This window comes from Nannobrachium achirus, assembly GCF_963921795.1.
Source record: "Nannobrachium achirus genome assembly, chromosome: 14".
Lineage (NCBI taxonomy): Eukaryota > Metazoa > Chordata > Actinopteri > Myctophiformes > Myctophidae > Nannobrachium > Nannobrachium achirus.
Window position 1 is genome coordinate 25,475,176 of NC_137821.1, and position 21,528 is coordinate 25,496,703.

At 40.6% G+C, this 21,528-nt stretch overlaps 1 protein-coding gene across 1 annotated transcript; it reads left to right on the plus strand.

Moving 5' to 3' along the window:
• Positions 1 to 5,300: 5,300 nt before the first annotated feature.
• Positions 5,301 to 20,373, plus strand: lgi2a (leucine-rich repeat LGI family, member 2a; the record flags this gene model as incomplete). The annotated part of the gene is given in 9 exon segments (XM_080741744.1): positions 5,301 to 5,337; positions 5,340 to 5,565; positions 5,930 to 6,001; positions 12,726 to 12,797; positions 15,554 to 15,625; positions 16,065 to 16,136; positions 16,765 to 16,934; positions 18,055 to 18,219; positions 19,556 to 20,373. Coding segments are annotated over 9 exon segments (1,704 nt in total).
• Positions 20,374 to 21,528: the final 1,155 nt, after the last annotated feature.

Consider the following 21,528-nt stretch of genomic DNA (forward strand, 5'->3'; position numbering starts at 1 on the left):
TCGCTTGACTGAAGAAAACGTGTCAAAGATTTCATTTAGAATTGCCTTATTTTTGTCAAGCCAATCAGTTGAAAACACAATGTTTGTCGTGTGACACTTGTCAAAAGGTTTGTGAAGTTACCTTTAAATGATCAAGAACGATCACGACAACCACTGTAACCACTACTGCATTCTGAACAAATTAATGTAAAAAAGGAAATGCCACTGCTCACGTCTTTCTACTAGGACAAGTGTGACAAAATAAAGCAACTTCGATTTTGTCTCGTTGCCGTTCCAACCGCTGGGGTCTGGATTAGAGTAGACCAGATCCCTTGGACCGTAACATATGTTGCACAGCACTTATTGATGGATGTTTTGTGGCCATCATTCCAATCCTGATGAGAAAAGGGCAGAAGACACGCACATCCCAAACCTACTAGGCTAAGACACGCACATCCCAAACCTACTAGGCTGGGTGTTGGATCAAAACTTCAACATGTAAACAAAAGAAAAACCCCACAAAACTATACTTAGCATTAACACCCTAATATAACAGGATTATGTGTGGAGTTTGTGTATTTTGATATCATTCCAATCCTCTCATATGGTCAAAGACTCTTATGTCCATACATTTTCTTTTCTGTATCCCCAGCTGATGATCAAATGTACCTTTATTTCCTACATTACTGTGAAGAATGGTACAACTACAAGCAACATGGCACCAGAGATTGAGGAAACATCTTGAGTTTATTTGGTGTTTCACAGTAATATCTGAATGTGTTAAGGATGTTTTGGTTATTATTCTTGTCTATTTGGGACTTTACATGGCCCCGTAAATAAATCTATTTTGCTGACTTTTAATTCCTTTTTGTTCCTATTGTCACTAGAAAAAGAAGAAGCTTTATTTGTCATTGTAACATTAGATTAAAGTCCTGGCGGGCCATCCCTTATACTGCATTCACTCATTCCTCCTTCCCACAGTATGAGGTCTGGACTTCAGCAGATAGGCACCGAGTATGAGAAGTTGGCCCCGATCATTTTCTGATCGGGGCCAATCAGTGACTGCGTTTCAACTGCTGTCCGCACAACAAGTGAAAAGCTTCCCCTGATTGGTCCATGTGTAGATTGTGACATAGACGCTTGCTGCAGCATTTTCAAAACAACATGGCTGCCCTCGATGCAACAAGTGTAACAGTTAACGCTGAAGTTCATCGGTCGAAATCGGCCGAGTTCATCGGCCGAAAAGGCGTGTTTGTTTGCCGTTCTTCCGACTGGCTGAGAGATGTTTTGCTATGCTGATTGGTTAAAGGTGTCTGTCTGTCAAGGCAAGTACTACCGCCCACTTTTCAAGCTGCCTATTCACCATATTCCTGGCCATTCTATGGAGGCTGCCATTTTCCTTTTACAGAGGGCGCTGGAGCATTTTTCTTTGTGTGCTGCTTCATAAACATCTTTTCACTTCCTCACAAGTAAGGAAGTGACATGGAATTGTCTGTTGCCAGATTTTGCCAAAGAAATAAGCCCAACAGAAGCAACTACAGTAGGCTATACTACTTTACATTCACATTTGAAAATAGCAGATCAGCAAGCTCACAATGTGTCACATTGCGACACATTGTGAGCTTGTATATTTGCTATTTAAAAATATTGAGGGAAAACATTTCTTTGAATATTTTTTTAACTTTTTAACAACATAAATCTGTGTGGAGGTCCCTGGCACCACATGTTTTCAGATGGGGGTCTGCGACTGTGGACAAAAAGATTTGGGAACCACTGGTTTAAAAATATTAGAAAGCAACTAATTGCTTATTATAAGCAGACATGGCAACCCAGGTACATTCAGAGCCTAGAACGCCAACTACTGACACTTTAATGCAAGGACAACAGGAAAACAAATGATGTTTTTCAGGCCAGCTTTTTCAGCCTCCGCCTCTTTCAGGATATGAACAGGAAGCCAGGGGCGGGGCCAGGAATAACGTGAATAGCCCAAAGTCCAGACTCATATTGTGGGAAGGAAGGAGTGAGTGAATGCACAGTATGAGGCTGGCTGGCCAGGCTATGTACACACATGTATAGTGTATACACATCAATACAGCATCTAAATCCAATAAACACATGTCACACAAAAGGCCAAAAAGGTGCGGATATCAATTCAAATGTCTCTAAATTCTTAAGCAATACTAGGCAAGAAAACCTAAAGAAAATGTTTTTGTTTTTTTTAATTAATAGTTGTCCATGATCCATGCAGACTGTCATGTATTGTGATGGACAGTATTACAGAGTATAAAATGAATTTATATAATGCTTGTGTGTTCTGGTATTCCTCTAGGTCGCTGTAAGTTGTAATAGGATACAAATGCCATGGGAACATTAGCCCCCATTTTATCCCACTCTATTGAATTCACTTATTCATTTTCCTATGTTACTGATACTACCAACAGAGGTAATTCGGGTAATCAATGAGTCAACGACACACATCCAACATAGATCTGTAGAGCACAATGGAGCTTTTTCCTCAGTTAAAGTCTGTGTCTGTGCCGATCATTCATATTAATAGTGAACGAATAGCAACACTTTCTATTTCTATAGTGTATAATTGACAATCTAGGTCTTGAGCTACAGTAGACCATGGGGATTGTAGCTGTAACCAAAGGACTGTCTGCTGAACTTGCACATCAGATTTTTCCATTAAGCCTAATCTCTTCACTATACTGTAGATCTGCAATTTCTTTCTATTTTTGAAAAAAACTGGACAATTCCATTGATAAAGATATGCCGAAAATAGGGATGGCAGGGTGAATGTGGTTAGGAGGTGGAACTCCCAGTGAAGCTTCACTGACTAACAGGGGCGTCACACCAAATTCTGGGCCCTGGGTACGAGGATTCACTGCGGGACCCCCATGAATGTTAACTGTTGAAAAATAGCAGATATACAAGCTCACAGCTGTGAGCTTGTAGATCTGCTATTTTTTTTGAAAAAAATTGAAAATGTGTGCAAGAAACCTATGTTCCCGCATGTCAGTGGTGCTCAAACATTTTCATGTGAAGGACCCCCAAGATGATATGTATTTGGCCACGGACCCCCATCTCAAAATATTTTGTTCCATGGACCCCCCCTAGGAGCAAAATTTGAGTTACAAATGTTCGCTTAAAAAATACATATATTCAAAGATTTGCACACATTTTCACGACTTTTCAAAAATAGCAGATCTACAAGCTCGCAGCACTGCACTCGGTGCCGCGCTGCAAGCTTGTATATCTGCTATTTTTCAATAGCTAAAGTTACTAGGGCCCCTCCACCTTGGGCCCTGGTAACTCAGTCCCACTTTCCTACCCCTTGTGACGCCCCTGCTGACTAATCTATATTTCGATACTGCACTCACTGTACCAAAGTCGTCCATATGCGACTGCTGACATCTTATGGAGAGTATTGAGGTTGATTGTGCTTTGAGAAGCTGCAACTATGTGAAATAGCAGTCGGTGCACTTTCTTAAATCTGAAATATTGAATACATGGATTACTGGGTATTGGACTCGATTCTTAAAATGCCCTGCATCACAGATTTATTTGTCTTTCTTTTCCACACATTCTGGCAGAGAAGCAAACAGATGGAAATGGAGATGCTGTTCTTCTCCACAGTTGAATTGCCTTGGGTTCCACCACCCTCTCTTTGCACTTTTGAGACGCAAAGGCCATGCACAAAATCCTGAAAGAACTCCCTGTTCCATAGCCTGTATACAGTATCTGTTTGTTTTTGTTTTCTAGTTTGTTTGTCTGTATCATTCAGTCTCACAAGCACTCCGCAGTTGTTTCCTTTTTTAATGTGGTCTGCTTTCCACTGCATCAACACAAGCAAGCTGAGTGTATTGAAGTGGTCACTACTCACTGCACTGAGGTAGTATATTCCTCGCCTTCTCCCTGTCCCCAACTCGACTTGCCTCCTTGTCTGCTGCTGTGCTGATGTTGCAAGGATGCTGTGAGCACAAGAGTCAGTCATTTTTCTTTTTTTGAGGTACATATTTCTTTTTAAAGGTGTCTTTATTGATGGGACATTTCTTTTTAAAGCATGCCTTATACGTATCAATGCCATACCATGCCACATGCTGCAGTAAATCCTATTTATTGAATATGCCTTACACTTATAAATGTGACTCGGATCGACCACTTTTTCACATTATGACCACTGAAAGATGGTTGGTGATGAAATGTTTTGCAGCAATGGAACATTTTAAAATGGAAACACTTGTAATGCAGTTAGTAAACAGAAGCTTTGCAAATGTGACAAGAAGCGCCATGAATGGATGCATACATTCAGGCCGGGAACACATTTTGCTGTTTGGGAGGGGCTTACAGTACATGTACAGTATAGCAAAATATTTGTTTTTGTAGGCTAATTTAGGCCTAAATGGGTTAAACATGCAGAACTTAGGCTAGTCAGTAGTCACCTCCAGAACTAGCTGGCAATGTAAATAAAGAGCTTTTGGTACCCTGAAACCCAAACAAGCTGTTTACTGGCATCATCCTCGCCCAAATAGAACGGCCTTTAAAAATAGCCCACCTGGCACTTGTGCTGCACTCGATCATAAGTCTCAAGTACCCCAGGGACACTGCCAGATAACAAATCGCCCCCGGCCCCAACTCTGTGCAGTTGCCAGGTAGGCTACGGTCCTGTGACGATACCCGGTTTGTGTCAGCAGGGACAAGTGCCTCGTGGGCCTTCTCGGCTCCTACATTATGTAATAGTAGACCTGGCTGCATTTAACTCTGTTATACAACAGTGTACCAAACACAATACATATATACAGTCCTTAATGTTAAATATAATGGTTTTCAAATCATGACTGATGCGATTCTTCTGCTTTAATAAAGTTGGCATATGAACCGTCTACTTGGCACTGTCCGTGGTGCTGAAATCATGCGCTATATGTGAGGCTGAGCCATGATCGGATCACACTTTATGCTACACATCATGTTCTCATAAAACAGTAGCCTAGTAAGCCTACGAATAATGATGATTCAAAACGATGACTCTCCTATAGGGGGAGTCCCATTGGTTTCACCCCAATCACTCTCCACCATATCATGATGCCACCAAATATATCATCATGATTTCATTAGGCCTACACAATATTTCGAGTGTTGAAAGAAATGAGCTTCGTGGTACATTTTTTTCCCCCACCACATTATAATAGCCCAAGGATGTTTTGGCCAACAACAAACCGAAACCCTTTATTTAATAAATAATTAAATCGCGCAGAAGGGAGAGAGAGGCTGAGAGCTGCGGCTGATCTGCTGATGTCAGGCTTCCAGTGCAGCATTTCATGGTGCAGGGTGTAAACGACGCGCGGTGCATGCGTTCCGTCTCCAAGCCTCGGTCACACATGCAAGCCCGACAGGGAAGATGTTGCCACTGCTTCTCCTTCGCGTTTGGACGTTGTTCCTGGTGTCATGGTTGTGCCTGTCCCCGCCGGTCCATCTGAAGAAGGCTTTCCGATGCCCGTCGGCATGCAGCTGCTCCAAGGAGTCCATCATTTGCGTCGGGTCTTCCAATGTCCCCAGGATCTCCCCCAACGATATCAATTCTTTGTAAGTATAGATAGAGCCTATAAACCCTGAGCTGTGTGTCTGTTTTTAAATGCTCTTGGATATTAGGATAGCATGTGTTTCATAATGAGCCGTTACCTAGTTAGTATTTAGGCCTATAGGGCTATTATCACAATATCTTGTTAATGTCAATATCTTAATTATTAATGTCGCAAGTTCGGCTATCTCTGGGTCTTGTTTTGTTCAGGTATAGCCTATAGCCTACATTTCATAAACACATATGAATATGAATTTAAAAAAAAATCCTTTGCATGATTACCAAATGTGTAAGAGCCTTTTTCGTTCTTAAACGGTTATTGGAATAACGTTTAATTGTGTTCATTCTTTTCGACTTGTTTCCTGACAGGAGCATCGTCAATGGGACGTTCTCTGAGGTCAGAGAGGCTATGTTTTCCCACATGCCTTCACTGCAACTACTGTAAGCCTATTTCACTCTCTGTATCCCTGCTGTGTTATCTTATAGGCATAATATCATAGCCTTCATGCAACTATACTGTAAGCCTATAGCCTATTTCAGCCTCTGTATCCCTGCTGTGTTATCTTATATAATATCATAGCCTTCATGCAACTATACTGTAAGCCTATAGCCTATTTCAGCCTCTGTATCCCTGCTGTGTTATCTTATAGGCATAATATCATAGCCTTCATGCAACTATACTGTAAGCCTATAGCCTATTTCAGCCTCCATCCCTGCTGTGTTATCTTATAGGCATAATAGCATAGACTACTGTAAGCCTATTCCATCCATATGATCCCTGCAGTGTTGTATACTATTATAGCCTACATGCAACTACTATAAGCCTATTTCACCCTCACCCTGGCCTGCAATGTTGTTCTATACTATAGCCTACATGCAAAAATACTAATAGCTATAGCCTATTGGACTGCCCTTATCTTGTTTTCAAAGGCACATTTCACAAAGCTGGATTCATTTACTATTGAGATTTTAATGGACACAATTATATAGCATACAGTAAATGTTTAAAGGAGTAGTTCATCCACAAAAGGAAGTTTTTTCTATTGATTACGCATAGAGACTTGAGTTCAATTATATATAAATATATATATATATATATATATATATATATATATATATATATATATATATATATGTATATATATTTATATATTTATATTTATATATTTATATATTTTCTTTTTTGTATTTGTCGCATTCCTAAGACAACAACGTGATTATAGTACATTTACCCCCATTGCATGGCCCTGGATGGGGAAATTGTCAGGGTAAGTTTACTATAATCAAATTATTGTCTTAGGAATGCGACAAAAAACAAAAATATTAACCAAAATATTATTGAACTCAAGTCTCCATGGCATGAGTAATCAATAGGAAAAAAAAAATTGGGGGGTGAACTACTCCTTTAAGTTTCTTAAGGTGTGCCTATAGTGACCAGATCAGACCAACCGTGATCGGGAGGGTGCTGTGATAATTCACAAGTCAAAGACACACGCTCAACAGCCTTTAATGATTGGGAGGGTTTGGGATCCGGAAACCGGAGGAACCGGATCCAACATTGAGGAACCGCAATCGGTTCCATCACATTTGGAATAGTCTTGCGTAGCCAGACAACCAGGGACGTGTAGAGAATGTTAGAGGCAGGCGCTGAAATTCCTAAAAGGGCCTTTTGGTGAAAACATCGAAAATAGCAGACCCCTAAGCGTCGCGTGTTGCGAGCTTGGAGGTCGGCTAGTTTCGATGCTACACATTCCTTGATTTCAACATAAGATGCTGCATTCAAGTTCAGAAGAGTTTGGATTGATTGATTGATTGATTGATTGATTGATTGAGTATTTTATTAGACAAAATGGAGAACAGTACAAGTAGTCAATACAATAAAGAATTTGAGTACAGTTAAACACCTGCCTAAAAGGAGCATCCCAAATAAGTCCTTTTACAGCCTTTTTTTTTTACATCGGAAGTCCTTGGTATTCAATTCATGGACATAGGCAATTCTCTTGAATGCTGCCTTTAGGTATGGCATGGAAAGAGGGCATTTGCATTTCTTTCACCATAGTAAAAACTGCATTCATGGTCTGGAGAGGGCACTTTTTACAGATGGATAAAAGAGCAGGGGCTCGAGCCCACTGTGATGTCTATGTGTGCACGCGCCTGCAGACAACTATCCCACAATCTCCGAATGCTATAAAAAACAGAAGAGGCTATTGGAGAACCTGATTTGGATAGGGACACATGATCTGATGCAGGACAATGTCACTATGACAGAAAGAGACAAGATGGGTCTGTTCCAAACCAAATACTCTGTTGCTACACTCATTCATTTCCCCCCATAAATCCCAATGGAAGAGGGGGAATGTGTTGTGAAATAAAAGGTCAGATTCTAAGACTGGAATGCTCTGTCTGGAACTACAGCTCCGGTAATGGAAGCTGGCATTTCCGTTCACAAAAGTATATTTTTAAATATCATTTCTGCTAAGCAGAAAGCTAAATATGCATAGATGATTTTTATTTATATTAGGATAAATGTGCGCGATGGTAAAAACAAAACAGAAGTGGGGAGTAGGCGTCACTTCCGCCTTATCCCATGCTCATCATTAGAGCTTCCGTCACCCAGACTGTATGACTAGGGCTGTCACGATATGACATTTTACATGACGATTAATTGTCACTCAAATAATTGGCGATTAACGATTTAATTGTCTTTTTGTCATTGACAATTACATTTCTGTTTGGCTTTTAGGCTTTGAAGTTGCACATGGCAGATATGACACAAAACCTATACACAAAGAAATTACTGACATATTTGACAACTTACTACTTAAAAAATAACATTGATAGTGGAAATAGCCGATCTACAAGCTCACAACGCGTCGCGATGCGACGCGTTGTGAGCTTGTAGATCTGCTATTTCCACTATTTCTGAAATTTTTCAACATTCACGATTATGACGATTATGACAAAATAATTGCGATAATGTCAAATAATCACGATTAGACGATTATGTAATAATTGTGACAGCCCTATGTATGACAGGAGCATTTGCAAATTGTGGGAGTCAACAGTCTGGCCACGCGAGACTACATTTGGAACTGTTATTGGAACCGGTTTTATCACTATCAGAGCTGGTATGTGGACTTCACGTCTACTATACAATTCCAGTACTCTTGGTTCCTGGTTCTCAAACCTTTTACTTTCAAGGACACCACCACAACTCTAAGGTCTGTAACTCTTAGGCGCCGTACAGACATTTGCGTGAAACATCTTCTCCGTATCGTCTGAGAATGGCCACTGGGGGCGCCGTACTAATGCATTGTCAATGGAAGGTTGTTTGGTGTTTTGTCGTTGCTGTGTCTCTTGGCCAAAAGACAGGCTGCGGTTGAGCTAGAGACACGGCAACGACAAAAAACCAAACAACCTTCCATTGACAATGCATTAGTACGGCGTTCCCAGTGGCCATTCTCAGACGATACAGGGAAGATGTTTCACGCATATGTGTGAGTCCAGCCTTACAGGTCTGTAACTCTCAGAGTGGTTGGTTCCTGTTGCCTCTTGGGAGACAACACACACTGTTGTTAATTCTAAATCCTCATCACACTTAATTGGCACAAGCTCCTGCCATGCTTGATATGGATATTCACACTGTGCGACAGATATGGGCCCACCTGTAGCTATGTTGTGGCTTATATTACAGCTATCGCTAAAGTATCAAAGGGTCTTGTTGCGAACCAATTGAATATCCACATGGAAAATAATATTTTGAATCCAAAAAATACAAATAGGTGTGCTTATAGGCCTGGCAGTCCACAACAAGACAACGATTACATCCATTATGTTAAGGAAACATCTCGTAACTTGCCTGGCTGTGACTGACTGATGAGTTGGGGGATGTTATAACGTTCACAGCTGTTCAGGTGTTTTTAACAACTTTAACCCTGGCGTCCCAGTTTTGAGCATCTCATTATATAGGCGGTTTAAATTGAACGAGAAATAGTACTGTCTGTACCGGCTCACAACACATACTGTAACATCACGCCTGGCTGTGAGCTTGTAGATCGGACTTACAGTAAGTGGGTGAATTATGCATCTTCTATAACTGTAGTGGATTTGAGCTTGAGAGCAATCCACGCCATACTGTAATCATACTGTACTTACCGGAAGCCATTGATCTACTCCAATATTGATTGTTATGATGTCAGCGTAAACATAGGCGTGGCAGGTGTGCTAAGAGCATTTCACCCCTAAAGAGAGAGTGCAAAATCTCTCCTTTCCATTTGTCTATAATTTTGCCTCATACTATTCCCCGGAACCATAATCTGAAGCTTAAAGGGGGGTGTAGGTCATATGTATGATGTTAAAATCAGTGTTAAATTGCTCTATATTGCGTTAGCAATCATTGCTGAAGAGTGTTTGTTCAGTAACAGGGGTCTCCCCATCCCTCCAAATCTTAATACCCATTATGGTCGAGCGGAGTCCCTCAGGGCTCTATACTAGTTTTCTGTTATTGTGGGTAAAGATTTCACTGAAAATATCCAATTGACAAGCCCCACGACACGTTTGTGAGCTCGTCAATCCGCTATTTTAAGCGAACGCTTTCCCCGCTGGGGTTTATGTGGTTAATTGTAATTAGTTGTAAAAACTTGCCCAGATATGGAGTCATGCATCATATAGATAGGTCATACAGTAGGTGACTGACGTCATAGATGACTGATGTCACTGCCTGGCCACCAGGGATGGGTATCGTTCACCTCTGAATCGATACGATACCTTTTTCGATACCTGGGAATCGATACGATACCCTTTTTAATACCATTTTCGATACTTTTTATTTAAGTTTAACTTCAACACGGAAAGAGTGGTGACTTGCTGCTGTGGTAGAGCAGAGGTGATGATGATGATCACACAGTGTGGCGTAACGGAGAGTATAGACGTTGGATAATCATCATAATAATAAACATTATAGGCTATTGTCGGCTATTTTCCACAGTAACAAGTGTAACCTACTAAAGCAGTCATTAAACTCTCAGTAGCCCAACTGTTACAGATGCGACCGGCCAGGGGTGCGTTCCAGAGTATCGAAACAAGGTATCGTTGTTTTTTACGTGAACCGATACCCGATAGTATCGACGTCATGCGATCGATACCATTAAAAGTATCGCAGACGATACACATCCCTACTGGCCACATGATGTCAGAGATCTATATCAGAGCCATGCCGCTCCCCCATGTGGATCCCGAGATCCACGTTTCGATGTCTTCACTAGTACAAACCAATAACTTACAGTATCATTAGACCTTTAAAAAATGTAACCGCTGGAACACAGTCTCTTCAATGTCAAAATGGGGGGAAAAAACAGTGACATCAATTATACAGTATATATAGGGGGTATCTGTAGCTTGCACCACTGAGGTTGTAACAGCTTTATTGCACATTCTAAAAGTAGGCCTTTATTTTTGCTTACAAGTAGTGTTGGTAACTGGAGCATACTGCTGATCACGACATTTCACAGTACCAAAATACAGTGGAATGGTGAGCGTGGGCAAAAAGTAAGCACATGATATGATCACCCTCTTCAGTCTTTGTCTCATAGCAGTGTAAGCCAGGTACTGTATGAGAGCATTATATAGCTCTCAAGCGATGGCAGCTGTCCTGCAGCCTATGAAACTCAGACTCAGGTTAGCGCCTAGTCACAATTATTACACCGCCTGATCGCAGTTATTTGAATTAATGACAATTCTTTTGCATAGTTGTTAGAATCGTTTCCATGAATCTGAAACATAAATGACATTTCCACCATGTTGTTGTTCATGAGCTGCTTACTTGACCCGTCTGCCCGTCTCTGGCCCCGCCCTGCCTGCTAATGCCAGCGCATGACTTCTGTTTGGGGAAGGGTCAGAGCAGCAAGATGGTGTACATTCACGAATAGTGATTTTTAGTATTCGAATTATTCGACCTTTAAGTATTCGAATATTCGACAGGACTGGCCAAACTGTCAAATATTAAGTCAGCAAGAGGGAAACATTGTGAAAATAGCCGATCTACATGCTCACAACGCCTCGCATTGCGAGGCGTTGTGAGCATGTAGATCTGCTATTTTCACAATATTTATCTGTGGAACCAAGTCACATTAATACCTACAATTCCAAGTGCTTGTCAGGGTGGGGGAACCCAGTTCAAATATGTTTATTTTGGGGGTCATAGCCTAAAAAAGTTTGAGAAGCCCTGGTATAGAGCATTAACAAATTCATCCACCAGGGGCATTGACAACTAATTTTTATGACTTCCTATCTAGCCAAGCTTTATAAACTATATATTTTTTAAGAGAAAACAATTTAAAAAACAATTGTTCGGTGAACAATGTCGAATAGTGACTTTGATATTCGAATATTCGAATATTTGGTGAATGCCCTAGTATAGCCCTTTGCAACACAATAGTCATTGTAGGAGAAAATAACAAGTGCAAGTGTCCAACAGGATCGATAGACTGTAACGGTGGTGGGTGCACTGAGCAGGATAGTGCATGGAAAGATCTTGCATAGGTAGTTTTGTGTGCATCAGTGATCTTGAAAGAGTCAGACCAAACTTGCTCATACTAGGACATGACGTACTGTACGTATGTGTAGGCAGAAGAATGTAATGTTTTTAGTTTAACAATTTTTGACAATTGACGCTTATAAATAAATGACATGCCAAAAATGGGAACACCAGGTTGAAGTGTCTGTATGTGGGTTCTATGAAATATTATAACAAAAAGTATTAACAAGATCTTGACTAAATAAGAAATACATTGGATCCATTGGAACGCTGGTCCCCCCGCCCCAGCCCACCCCACCAATTTTCTTAAAAGTAACGATTTTGGGCATAGAAGTGTGCAAAAGAACATCTACAAATCAACCAGTGGTATCATTTGATCGCCATGATGTCATATAGAATAACAAAGATGGGTGAAATTGTACACTAGCTCATGGGTGCTACGTTTGGCAAGGTTTGCATCATTTGGACTATAATGGGTGCTGGATTGCTAGGCAAGCAAGGTGAATGGCCTTTCAAAATATATTTTATGTGCATTCTCTCTGTTCATTACATGAAAACACGTTTTCAATGATCAAGCTCATCTTGCTGTGACATGTGTTAATACATTCTCTACACTACTGATTTTTTCAGGCTTTTGAATTCGAATTCTCTTACAACTATAAGGGATGATGCATTCTCTGGTCTTCCTCACCTGGAATACTTGTAAGTACCCTTACACTGTTTGTTCTTCTACCAAGACCGTTGTACACACTTTACACACTACTCTTACACATCTCTTTACATTTCCATTTTGGTACTTATTACTGCCCAGTACTGTTGTATGATAACTTTGTTTTTATCATACTTTAAAAAAAGAAATAGGTTTTTAGTGTCTCCGCCGGGCAGAAGGCGTGGCTGAGACTATGTTTTCGCCCCTGTCCGTCAGTCTGTCTCTTTGCCTCCTTGGGTCATTTCCCAAGCCACGCATTTCCACCTGACAAACTTAGTGTTCTGCCATGTTGCGTTTCCTTTGCAAAACACAGTTTTTGCTACTTCTCGTACCGATTTTGTCCAAACCTCAACCAAATTGGCACACCTTATCTCTATTGTCATGTGATCAAGTTGTATCTGTCAGATTCTTCGAATTCTATTCCGACTATATGACTACGATTGGGGCCTGTTTTGCAAACATGCTACAAGCACCAATGAACTGATCGGTGGGAAACTTTGCATGCCAGGCTAAGGAAGAATCTCCACCCAATTGTTTTTCAGATTGGACAGTTATATCGCCACCATGACACAGAGGTTTGTGAAAAAACATTTTAGTTACTACTACAGATTTTTTCCAAACCGCAGGCAAATCAGTAAAACATTATCACTGTAGTCATGTAATCAAGTTACTTCTCATATTCTATTCCGATTGTCTATGATTGGCTTCCAAGGTTTACGGGGGTGGCCCGTTTTGCACAAAACGCCACACATCACACACGCACATTCCCAGTTTTCCACTAACCCAACCTCAATCGCAAATATCTAGTCTCATGGTGGCGCTACAATAGCCCACTTCACGTTTTGGCCTATAACTAGATCGCACAATCACAATTTATGGGCTCTGTTTGTGCCAGATTAAAATTTTCTGCCATAGTGTGTTTTCTGCATAACACGCTTTTCGCTACTACTCCTACAGATGTTGTACAAAACTCACACAAATCGGTACACATTATATCTGGGGTCATGTGATCAAGCCCTGAGTAGACACCTTGGAAGCCAGTCATAGACAATCGGAATAGACTATAAGAAATGTGACACATATGACTTGATTACATGACTATGGTTTGGATAAAATGGTGGCACTATAACTGATCAATTTGAAAAACAATTGAGTGGAGATTCCTCCTTGGCCTACTGGCATGCAAAGCTTCCCCCGATCAGTTGCTTATCGTAAATTGCTCTGGATTAAGAGATAAATGCTTAAATTGTAAATTGTAGACAACCTGGCCTGGTGGAGACCTGTGCTCAGAGGAGCACACTTTTCTAGTTATACTGTATACTGGACCTGTATGCTGGACATTGTAAGCACCGTCTGGTCGAGTATGCTACACCAACATTTCCCTGCACATACTTGTATGAGCATGTGACTAATAAAACCCTGTGAATCTTAAACACTTAAACCCTATATATGCAGTTGACTGGGATCTCCCAGGGCTCTTCAACAAATCGCTTAGGTTGTAGATCTGCTATTTTTACAGACTGTTTGCCCCAGACTAGGGATGCTAGGGTTCATGTGGTTAAAGTACAGTAGAGGTTGATATGAGAGTAAAACTAAATACAACCATGGCATTGTCAGCCAGAAGATTATAATGGAGAGAAGTTTATGAAAGTGGCTGTAAATGCCTTTTCAGGCATCTGAGTTTGGAGTTACTCTCTGTGGTTGGCAAATGGCCCATAGTAGAAAAGATCATTGCATTCTGATTACTACTAGTAGTGTTATGTAAGCAGCGATATTCTGCCTCTGTAAAGGAAATGCTATTAAGCTGTCTGGTTCTTTTAACCAACAGCCCACGTAATCTTAAACCTTAGCTAGCTCTACAAGTTCACATCCATGGCACTGCATCATTTCAACATGTTGTGAGCTTGTAGATTGCCTATTTTTGGTAAAGAGATTTGGTTTTGAGGCAAAAAAGAAGTGGACCTACAGTACCTAGTATAGAGCCCTGGAGGACCCCAGCCAACTAAATATATATTTAAGTGCTTAACCTCCCAAACCCATGCCTAAACATACTGGGTTCTATTTTCGTCCCCCTTTGCCCTTCTTTACTATTTTCAAATTTTTAAATATTTCAAATAGCTGATCTACAAGCTCATAAATTGTCGATGTAGACCAGCTATTTGAAGTATTTAAAAATGTTTTTCAAAATAGTAAAATGGGCAAACAAGTTAAGGGCTAAGGGGTAAAGCATGGACAGAAATATAGCTAACTGTGCCTAAACTGACAGCTGCTTATACTATATGCGATTGCCGCTCGACCAAGGAAATTATGTAATTTGTGAAGTCAGCTGGATCCACAACCTTTTCTGTTTGTAAAAGGGAAGTTGGAACGTATTGTCATTTAGATATTTTGGGAAAAATACACACATCACCAAAAACAAAAGATTTGTTCTCGTCACGTCCATAGAAAAGAAGTACTCTGCCGTAGCTTTGCAAACTTCCAAAGTATGATATTGCAACATTTTCTGTGATATACCTTCATAAATGCAGCTACTGTATGCCTGATAAAGGCATATGACCAAAACATTGCATCAATAATCTTTGATGATATTGTAGTGATTGCCACTTCGTAGCAGGTACACGCAAACGTATCCATATATGTATATTCACTATTTGATTATTTCATATCACTACAGCTTTATGTTTTTCTGGTTTATTTGCTAGAAAGGTGTTTCTTCTGATTTGTGCTGTTGTGCTGCTCTGCTCCACAGGTTCATTGAGAGTAATAAGCTAGACACTGCTTCCAAATATGCCTTCAGAGGACTCAGGGACTTGACTCACCTGTAGGTTTCTAATGCTGTCATCTCTCTTAAAGAAATTCTATTTGGGGAATATTTTATACACTATAAATAACTGTTGAATGTTAAGTCTTACTAGAGGAAATAATGATAAACTAGTTTTGACTACTGCTAGTACTGCTGCTGTGTAAAGTTGGTTTTCCTTGTCTATTGCAAGGTTCACGATCAGCATGGTGAACTTTTATATTTAACCAATTTAACTAACATATTATGCTATATTTAAATATTATATAAATATATAAATATTGCTCTAATACATCATTATTGCACAGGCATGGTTTTCCCCAAAGGTTTCTTTGAGCTTAGCTCATCTATCCCCATTGCAATCAAGATGAACTCGTACTGTACCAAACATACTTTGTGATTGTGAAACCCAGCAGGATGCTATTTATCACATTGTCCTCACATTGTTGTTGTCTCGCAGGTCTTTGGCAAACAACTGCATAAAGGCCCTGCCCAGGGATCTCTTCGCTGACATGGATTCACTCATAGAGCTGTAAGTTTGTCCTCTGGTCGCTCCACTACACATGTACAATTCATGAGGCAAATCATGAAGAAATCTGTTCTGAAAGATTGCAGCGGGGTGCACAGACCATGGTTGTTACTGTTGGGTAGAAACCTTCTCCATATTTAATTGTTCAATATATATTATTATTTATTTATTTTCATAAATGAATGCTCTATTATTTTATGCCTTAGTGAAAATAGTCGATCTACGAGGGCATGTTTTGCATCACCTTGTAAACTTGTAGATCCTCCATTTCCAGTATTTTTGAAATATCTTGAAAGAATATTAGTGACATACCTAGGGACGCCAGGTTGAAAGTGTGGATTGTATAAATATTTAACCAACAATAAGTATTAACAACAGCTTGTGACTAAATAAGTGAATTGGATCCATTGGAACAAAGGTTCTCTTTTTCCATTCACTAACAGTTTTGGACATCCGGTACAAGGTCTGTGTCCGACAGCGATGATATGCTCATTCCGAGTTTGAACCCAGCCCGTCTTGTCTCAAATGTCTGTCCTTTCTCTCTCTCTGCTATTGGTTTCCTGTCTCTCCGACATCTCTCTCCATGACATCCCAATTTGTTTATCCGCACTGACAAATGCCCTTCTTGCAGTGACCTGCGAGGCAATGCCTTTGAGTGTGACTGCCGTGCCAAGTGGCTGATGATGTGGCTGAAGAGCACCAATGCCACGGTGTCCGATGTCGTGTGTGCCGGGCCCGAGGACATGAAGGACAAGCGGCTCAATGATATGACCAGTCTGCACAACGAATGCATTTCCACGGGTGAGAAAAGACCTGAGCCAGCTGGAAACGTTTTTTTTTTTCTTTTTTTTTGCTGAATACCTAATTCATACTGCCATACGACATTGTTGCTCGACAGAAATAACAGATTTCCGAGTGCAAAAATGGGTTACATTACATCACATTCAAGAGAATAATAAATAATTATCAGTTATTTCCGGCAAGTGACATCATTGTAGAATAAATTATCAGCTTAAAGGGATAGTTTTTTTCCTATCGATTACTCACCCTCATGGATATTGTTTAGTTTTTCTAAGCCACGCCAATAATTTGAGGAGACTCTCCACAGGGAACAAAGCAGGCTCTTTAGCCCCTTTTCGACTGCAGCTTTAGCACCACACCACACCGCACCACATAAAAATATCTACATTTTCCATTACACAAAAGTACCCCTATCGGTAAGAAACAAATTGACCCTTTTAACTGTGATTATAATACAATATACATTTGTATTACAACTATCCTAAATTATAATACACTATAATAGATTATAACTGTGATTATAATACACTTTAAAGTATTAATGTATTACTATGATAATTATAATTCACTATTATAGATTATAATAGTGGTCCAAACTCAATAGAACCTATTATCATGTATTACAACTATATCCTGGTGGGTCTAAATGAAAAGTCAGTGAGTGATCAGTCATTATGAAGTGTTTGGCCCCGTTTGGCCTAGCTCAGACCTACTCTAGAGTGGATACTTTTTAGTACCACGTTTAGTACCACCTTCACACCACTCTACCCAGTTCCTTGTAGTGGAAAACCTGTCACAAGTGGGCGGTGTGGTGTGGAGTGGTGTGGTGTCGGGCCTGTGGAAAAGGGGTTTTTGTGTCTCCATAGGGAACCACTGCTGGTCATCAAATTATTGGCTTAGGAATGCGACAAAAACTAAAAGAAAATATCCATGAATTCATGTCTCCATGGGGTGAGACAGAAAAGAAATTGGGAGGGGTATAAGGCAGTCACTTACAGCAATCTACATTATAAATAGGCAGGGTAGACTGAAGTGAATTGACATTCCTGGATCAACCTTTTTGTTAGATGAACTTCATACCCAAAACCTAAACTCACTTTGGGAATCGTTCTCTTCACAGATTTCATCCTCCACCAGTCTGTGGTATCCGAGTCTCTATCTGTCGACACATTCAACTATAAAAACGATGTCTACGTGACAATCGCAGCTCCCAATGCGGAGAGCTGTTTGGTTTTCCAATGGGACCACATAGAAATGAACTATAGGACTTATGACAACATCACAGGTACAGTATGGCTATAGCTTAAACGTTAGAACAAATTACTCATGAATGGCTTAACCACTTATACCCTTTACTAATCGTTCCAGGAAGTATAATATACTTCCTTGACAGGAATCCCCCAGGGATCTATACTAGGCCCCACCTGTTTTCCTCCTCACGGAATCTCTAATTTCACCAAATGTTCACCTACTGTCAACTCAACTCAACTCAACTCAAATATTATTTATAGAGCACATTTCAAATGGCCGAAGCCAACCCAAGTGCTATACAACACAGCAGGAGAAAATAACAATGACATGACAAATACATGCAGTCTTGAAGTATCAGGTTTAACTGTGCTTGAAAGCCATATAAAGGATATATGTCTTCAATAATTTTCTATGGACTGTATTATGACATTAAAGTAAAGTTAGCCGAGTGTTAGACGAATCTGGGAACTAAATCAAAAACCAATAGCTTTCTTCACAAATGTGTTCATAAAGATGTCTACTATCACCTCTGAAATTTCTCAATCACAACTCCCTTCGGAAACTTTGTGGGAGCCAATCAAAGTTGGGGGTATCAGGATACCTGGACCTGGGATTAAAGGGGATAAAATAAAGAAATGGCCAATATGAGCATATGGGGTGTGTAATTAGGGTATTTTTGGGCTGCTGAATCCATTCCAACCATTAGTTTTCAGTTAAAACGACTCCTTGGCCATAAAATAGGCCTAATTGGCTAAGGCTTAGCCAATCATGTCATTCGAGTTCACCTGTGTCCTGTTAGTCCCTATGTTTTAAACCCTTTTGAGTGTTCCTTGTCAGATTGTATCATGTTATCCTGTGTGTCATGATGTGCGCTTCGCTTACCCGCCTGATCTTGAATAGCTTTCATGAATTCAAACCCTACTCCAACCATTTTTTTATTGCCAATATTATGTCTCGTGTCGTGGCCTATTTTATGGCCAAGGAGTAATTTACTGATAACTAATGGTTGGAATGGATTCAGCAGCCCCAAAATACCCTAATTACACACCTCATACGCTCACATTGGCCATTTTTTATTTTTCCCCCTTTAATCCTAGGCCCTCGGGATACCCCCAACTTTGATTGGCTCCCACAAAGTTTCCGAAGGGAGTTGTGATTGAGAAAGTTCAGAGGTGATAGTAGTCACCTTTGTGAACACATTTGTGAAGAAAGCTATTGATTTAGATTTAGTTCCCAGATTGGTCTAACACTCGGCTAACTTTCCCTTACTATGTGGTTAATTTTGACCCTCAAATGATCAAATTACCTAATGTTATTGATTTTTATTTATTGATGTTCATAGCCATGGCTGTCATTTCCCTGCTCTTTAGGTCAGTCCATTGTCGGGTGCAAGTCGATTGTCATCGAGGATCAGGTGTTTGTCATTGTGGCTCAGCTCTTTGGTGGCTCACACATCTACCGGTTTGATGAGGACCAGAGCAGGTTCAACAAGTTCCAGGACATTGAAGTATCCAAGATCTCCAAGCCCAATGACATTGAGTCTTTCCAGATCAATAACGAGTGGTACTTTGTGATCGCAGACAGCTCTAAAGCGGGGCTGTCCACCTTGTACAAATGGAACGACAAGGGCTTCTACTCGTACCAGTCCTTGCACGAGTGGTTCCGCGACACTGACGCAGAGTTCTTAGACTTGGACGGCAAAGCCCACCTCATCTTGGCGAGCCGCTCCCAGGTGCCGGTGATCTATCAGTGGAGCCGGAGCAACCAGAAGTTCGCCCTGCAGGGCGAGATCCCCAACATGGAGGACGTGGTGGCGGTCAAACACTTCCGCATCAAGGAGGAACTCTACCTGGCCATGACTCGCTACATCGGCGACTCCAAGGTCCTGCGCTGGGGCGCCAAGGTGTTTACTGAAATCCAGGCCCTGCCGTCACGAGGTTCCATGATCCTACAGCCGTTCTCCTTCAAGGAACGCTACTACCTGGCCCTGGGCAGTGACTATACGTTCTCTCAGATCTACCTGTGGGACGATGAACAGAAAATATTTGAGCGCTTCAAGGAGGTTTACATCCAGGCACCGCGCTCCTTCACTGTGGTCTCCATTGACCGCAGGGACTTCCTCTTTGCCTCCAGCTTCAAGGGCAACACCCAGATCTATGAACACATCATCATTGACTTGAGCTTGTAAGCTAGTTTGGGGCTGTGCCTTATTGCCCCCCCCCCCCCCACCCTCATCCCACCCCATGCATCCAATGTCTTCCACTTAAAAAAAAGATGACATTTTTGAAGGGGAAACAGGGGGAGGGATGGGATATTTACTAATAAGTGGCGATTCTTCTTTGGTTCTTCTGTTATTTATATTAGACCTGGAGCATTCAGCTGAGCTTGGTTGAGTGTATATTTCTTGTACAATAGAGGCAAGCCTTGTTTTATGATCTGTTCTTGTGGCCTAACATACTTTGAGAAGTAGAACAGCTTAGGAAAGCATGCGAAAGACAGTCAACCGGGGAAACAGTTAGAAATGGCCATTTCGGTTCCCATAGGCACCCTGGCACCCTCTAGAAAACTCAAGGTTTGTTGAAGGCTTTGAAACACATTTTGAACTGTTTTGGATGTACAGTATGAATTTTCAAACGATTTCATAGTCCTGGTCCTTATTGTTTTATACTCAGAAAACCCAAAAACAAAACTGTACACTAGACCCCAATATCATAACATTACTCACTTTGTTTAACTTTACTGATGAATCGTGGTGAAGTTAAGCAGCATGGAGTTTAGTTGTTCATCATATGCCATGTACCTCATATCTGCGTGCCCATGTTAATGTACAGTATGTTGCCTTATCAGCATTGGGGTACAATGTTCTGGTGGGCCTGTGGTGCCCCCTTCTGGCCATAATGAACGATCACACCCCTTTGCTTTTTAAATACAGGGATGTTTATTTAATTGAAAGCACAAACCTTTAATTATATACCCCAGTCCCTACAGAATAGTTGTTAAGTCAAATTTGATACTGTAGTTGCATAGATTATATTGCATACAGCAAAATATTAAATAGTGTTTGTATTAGGAAGATAACTATTTAGAGATGGTTATATAGCCAGACTCCCCATTAAAATATATATTCAGTTCAGAATTAAATGATAATTTGATAGGGGTAGAAAAGTCACCTTTTCCATTTCATTGAGAGGTCTTTGTCTCAGAAATTCAGGGAAATTTACCCCATGATAAAGGCTGAAATTAAAAAAAATCACAATTTCACAAATAACACAGGTATGTATTATGAAGAACATACATGACTTCTGAAGGCCACAAAGAAAGATATTAAAGGATGGCCTGAAGA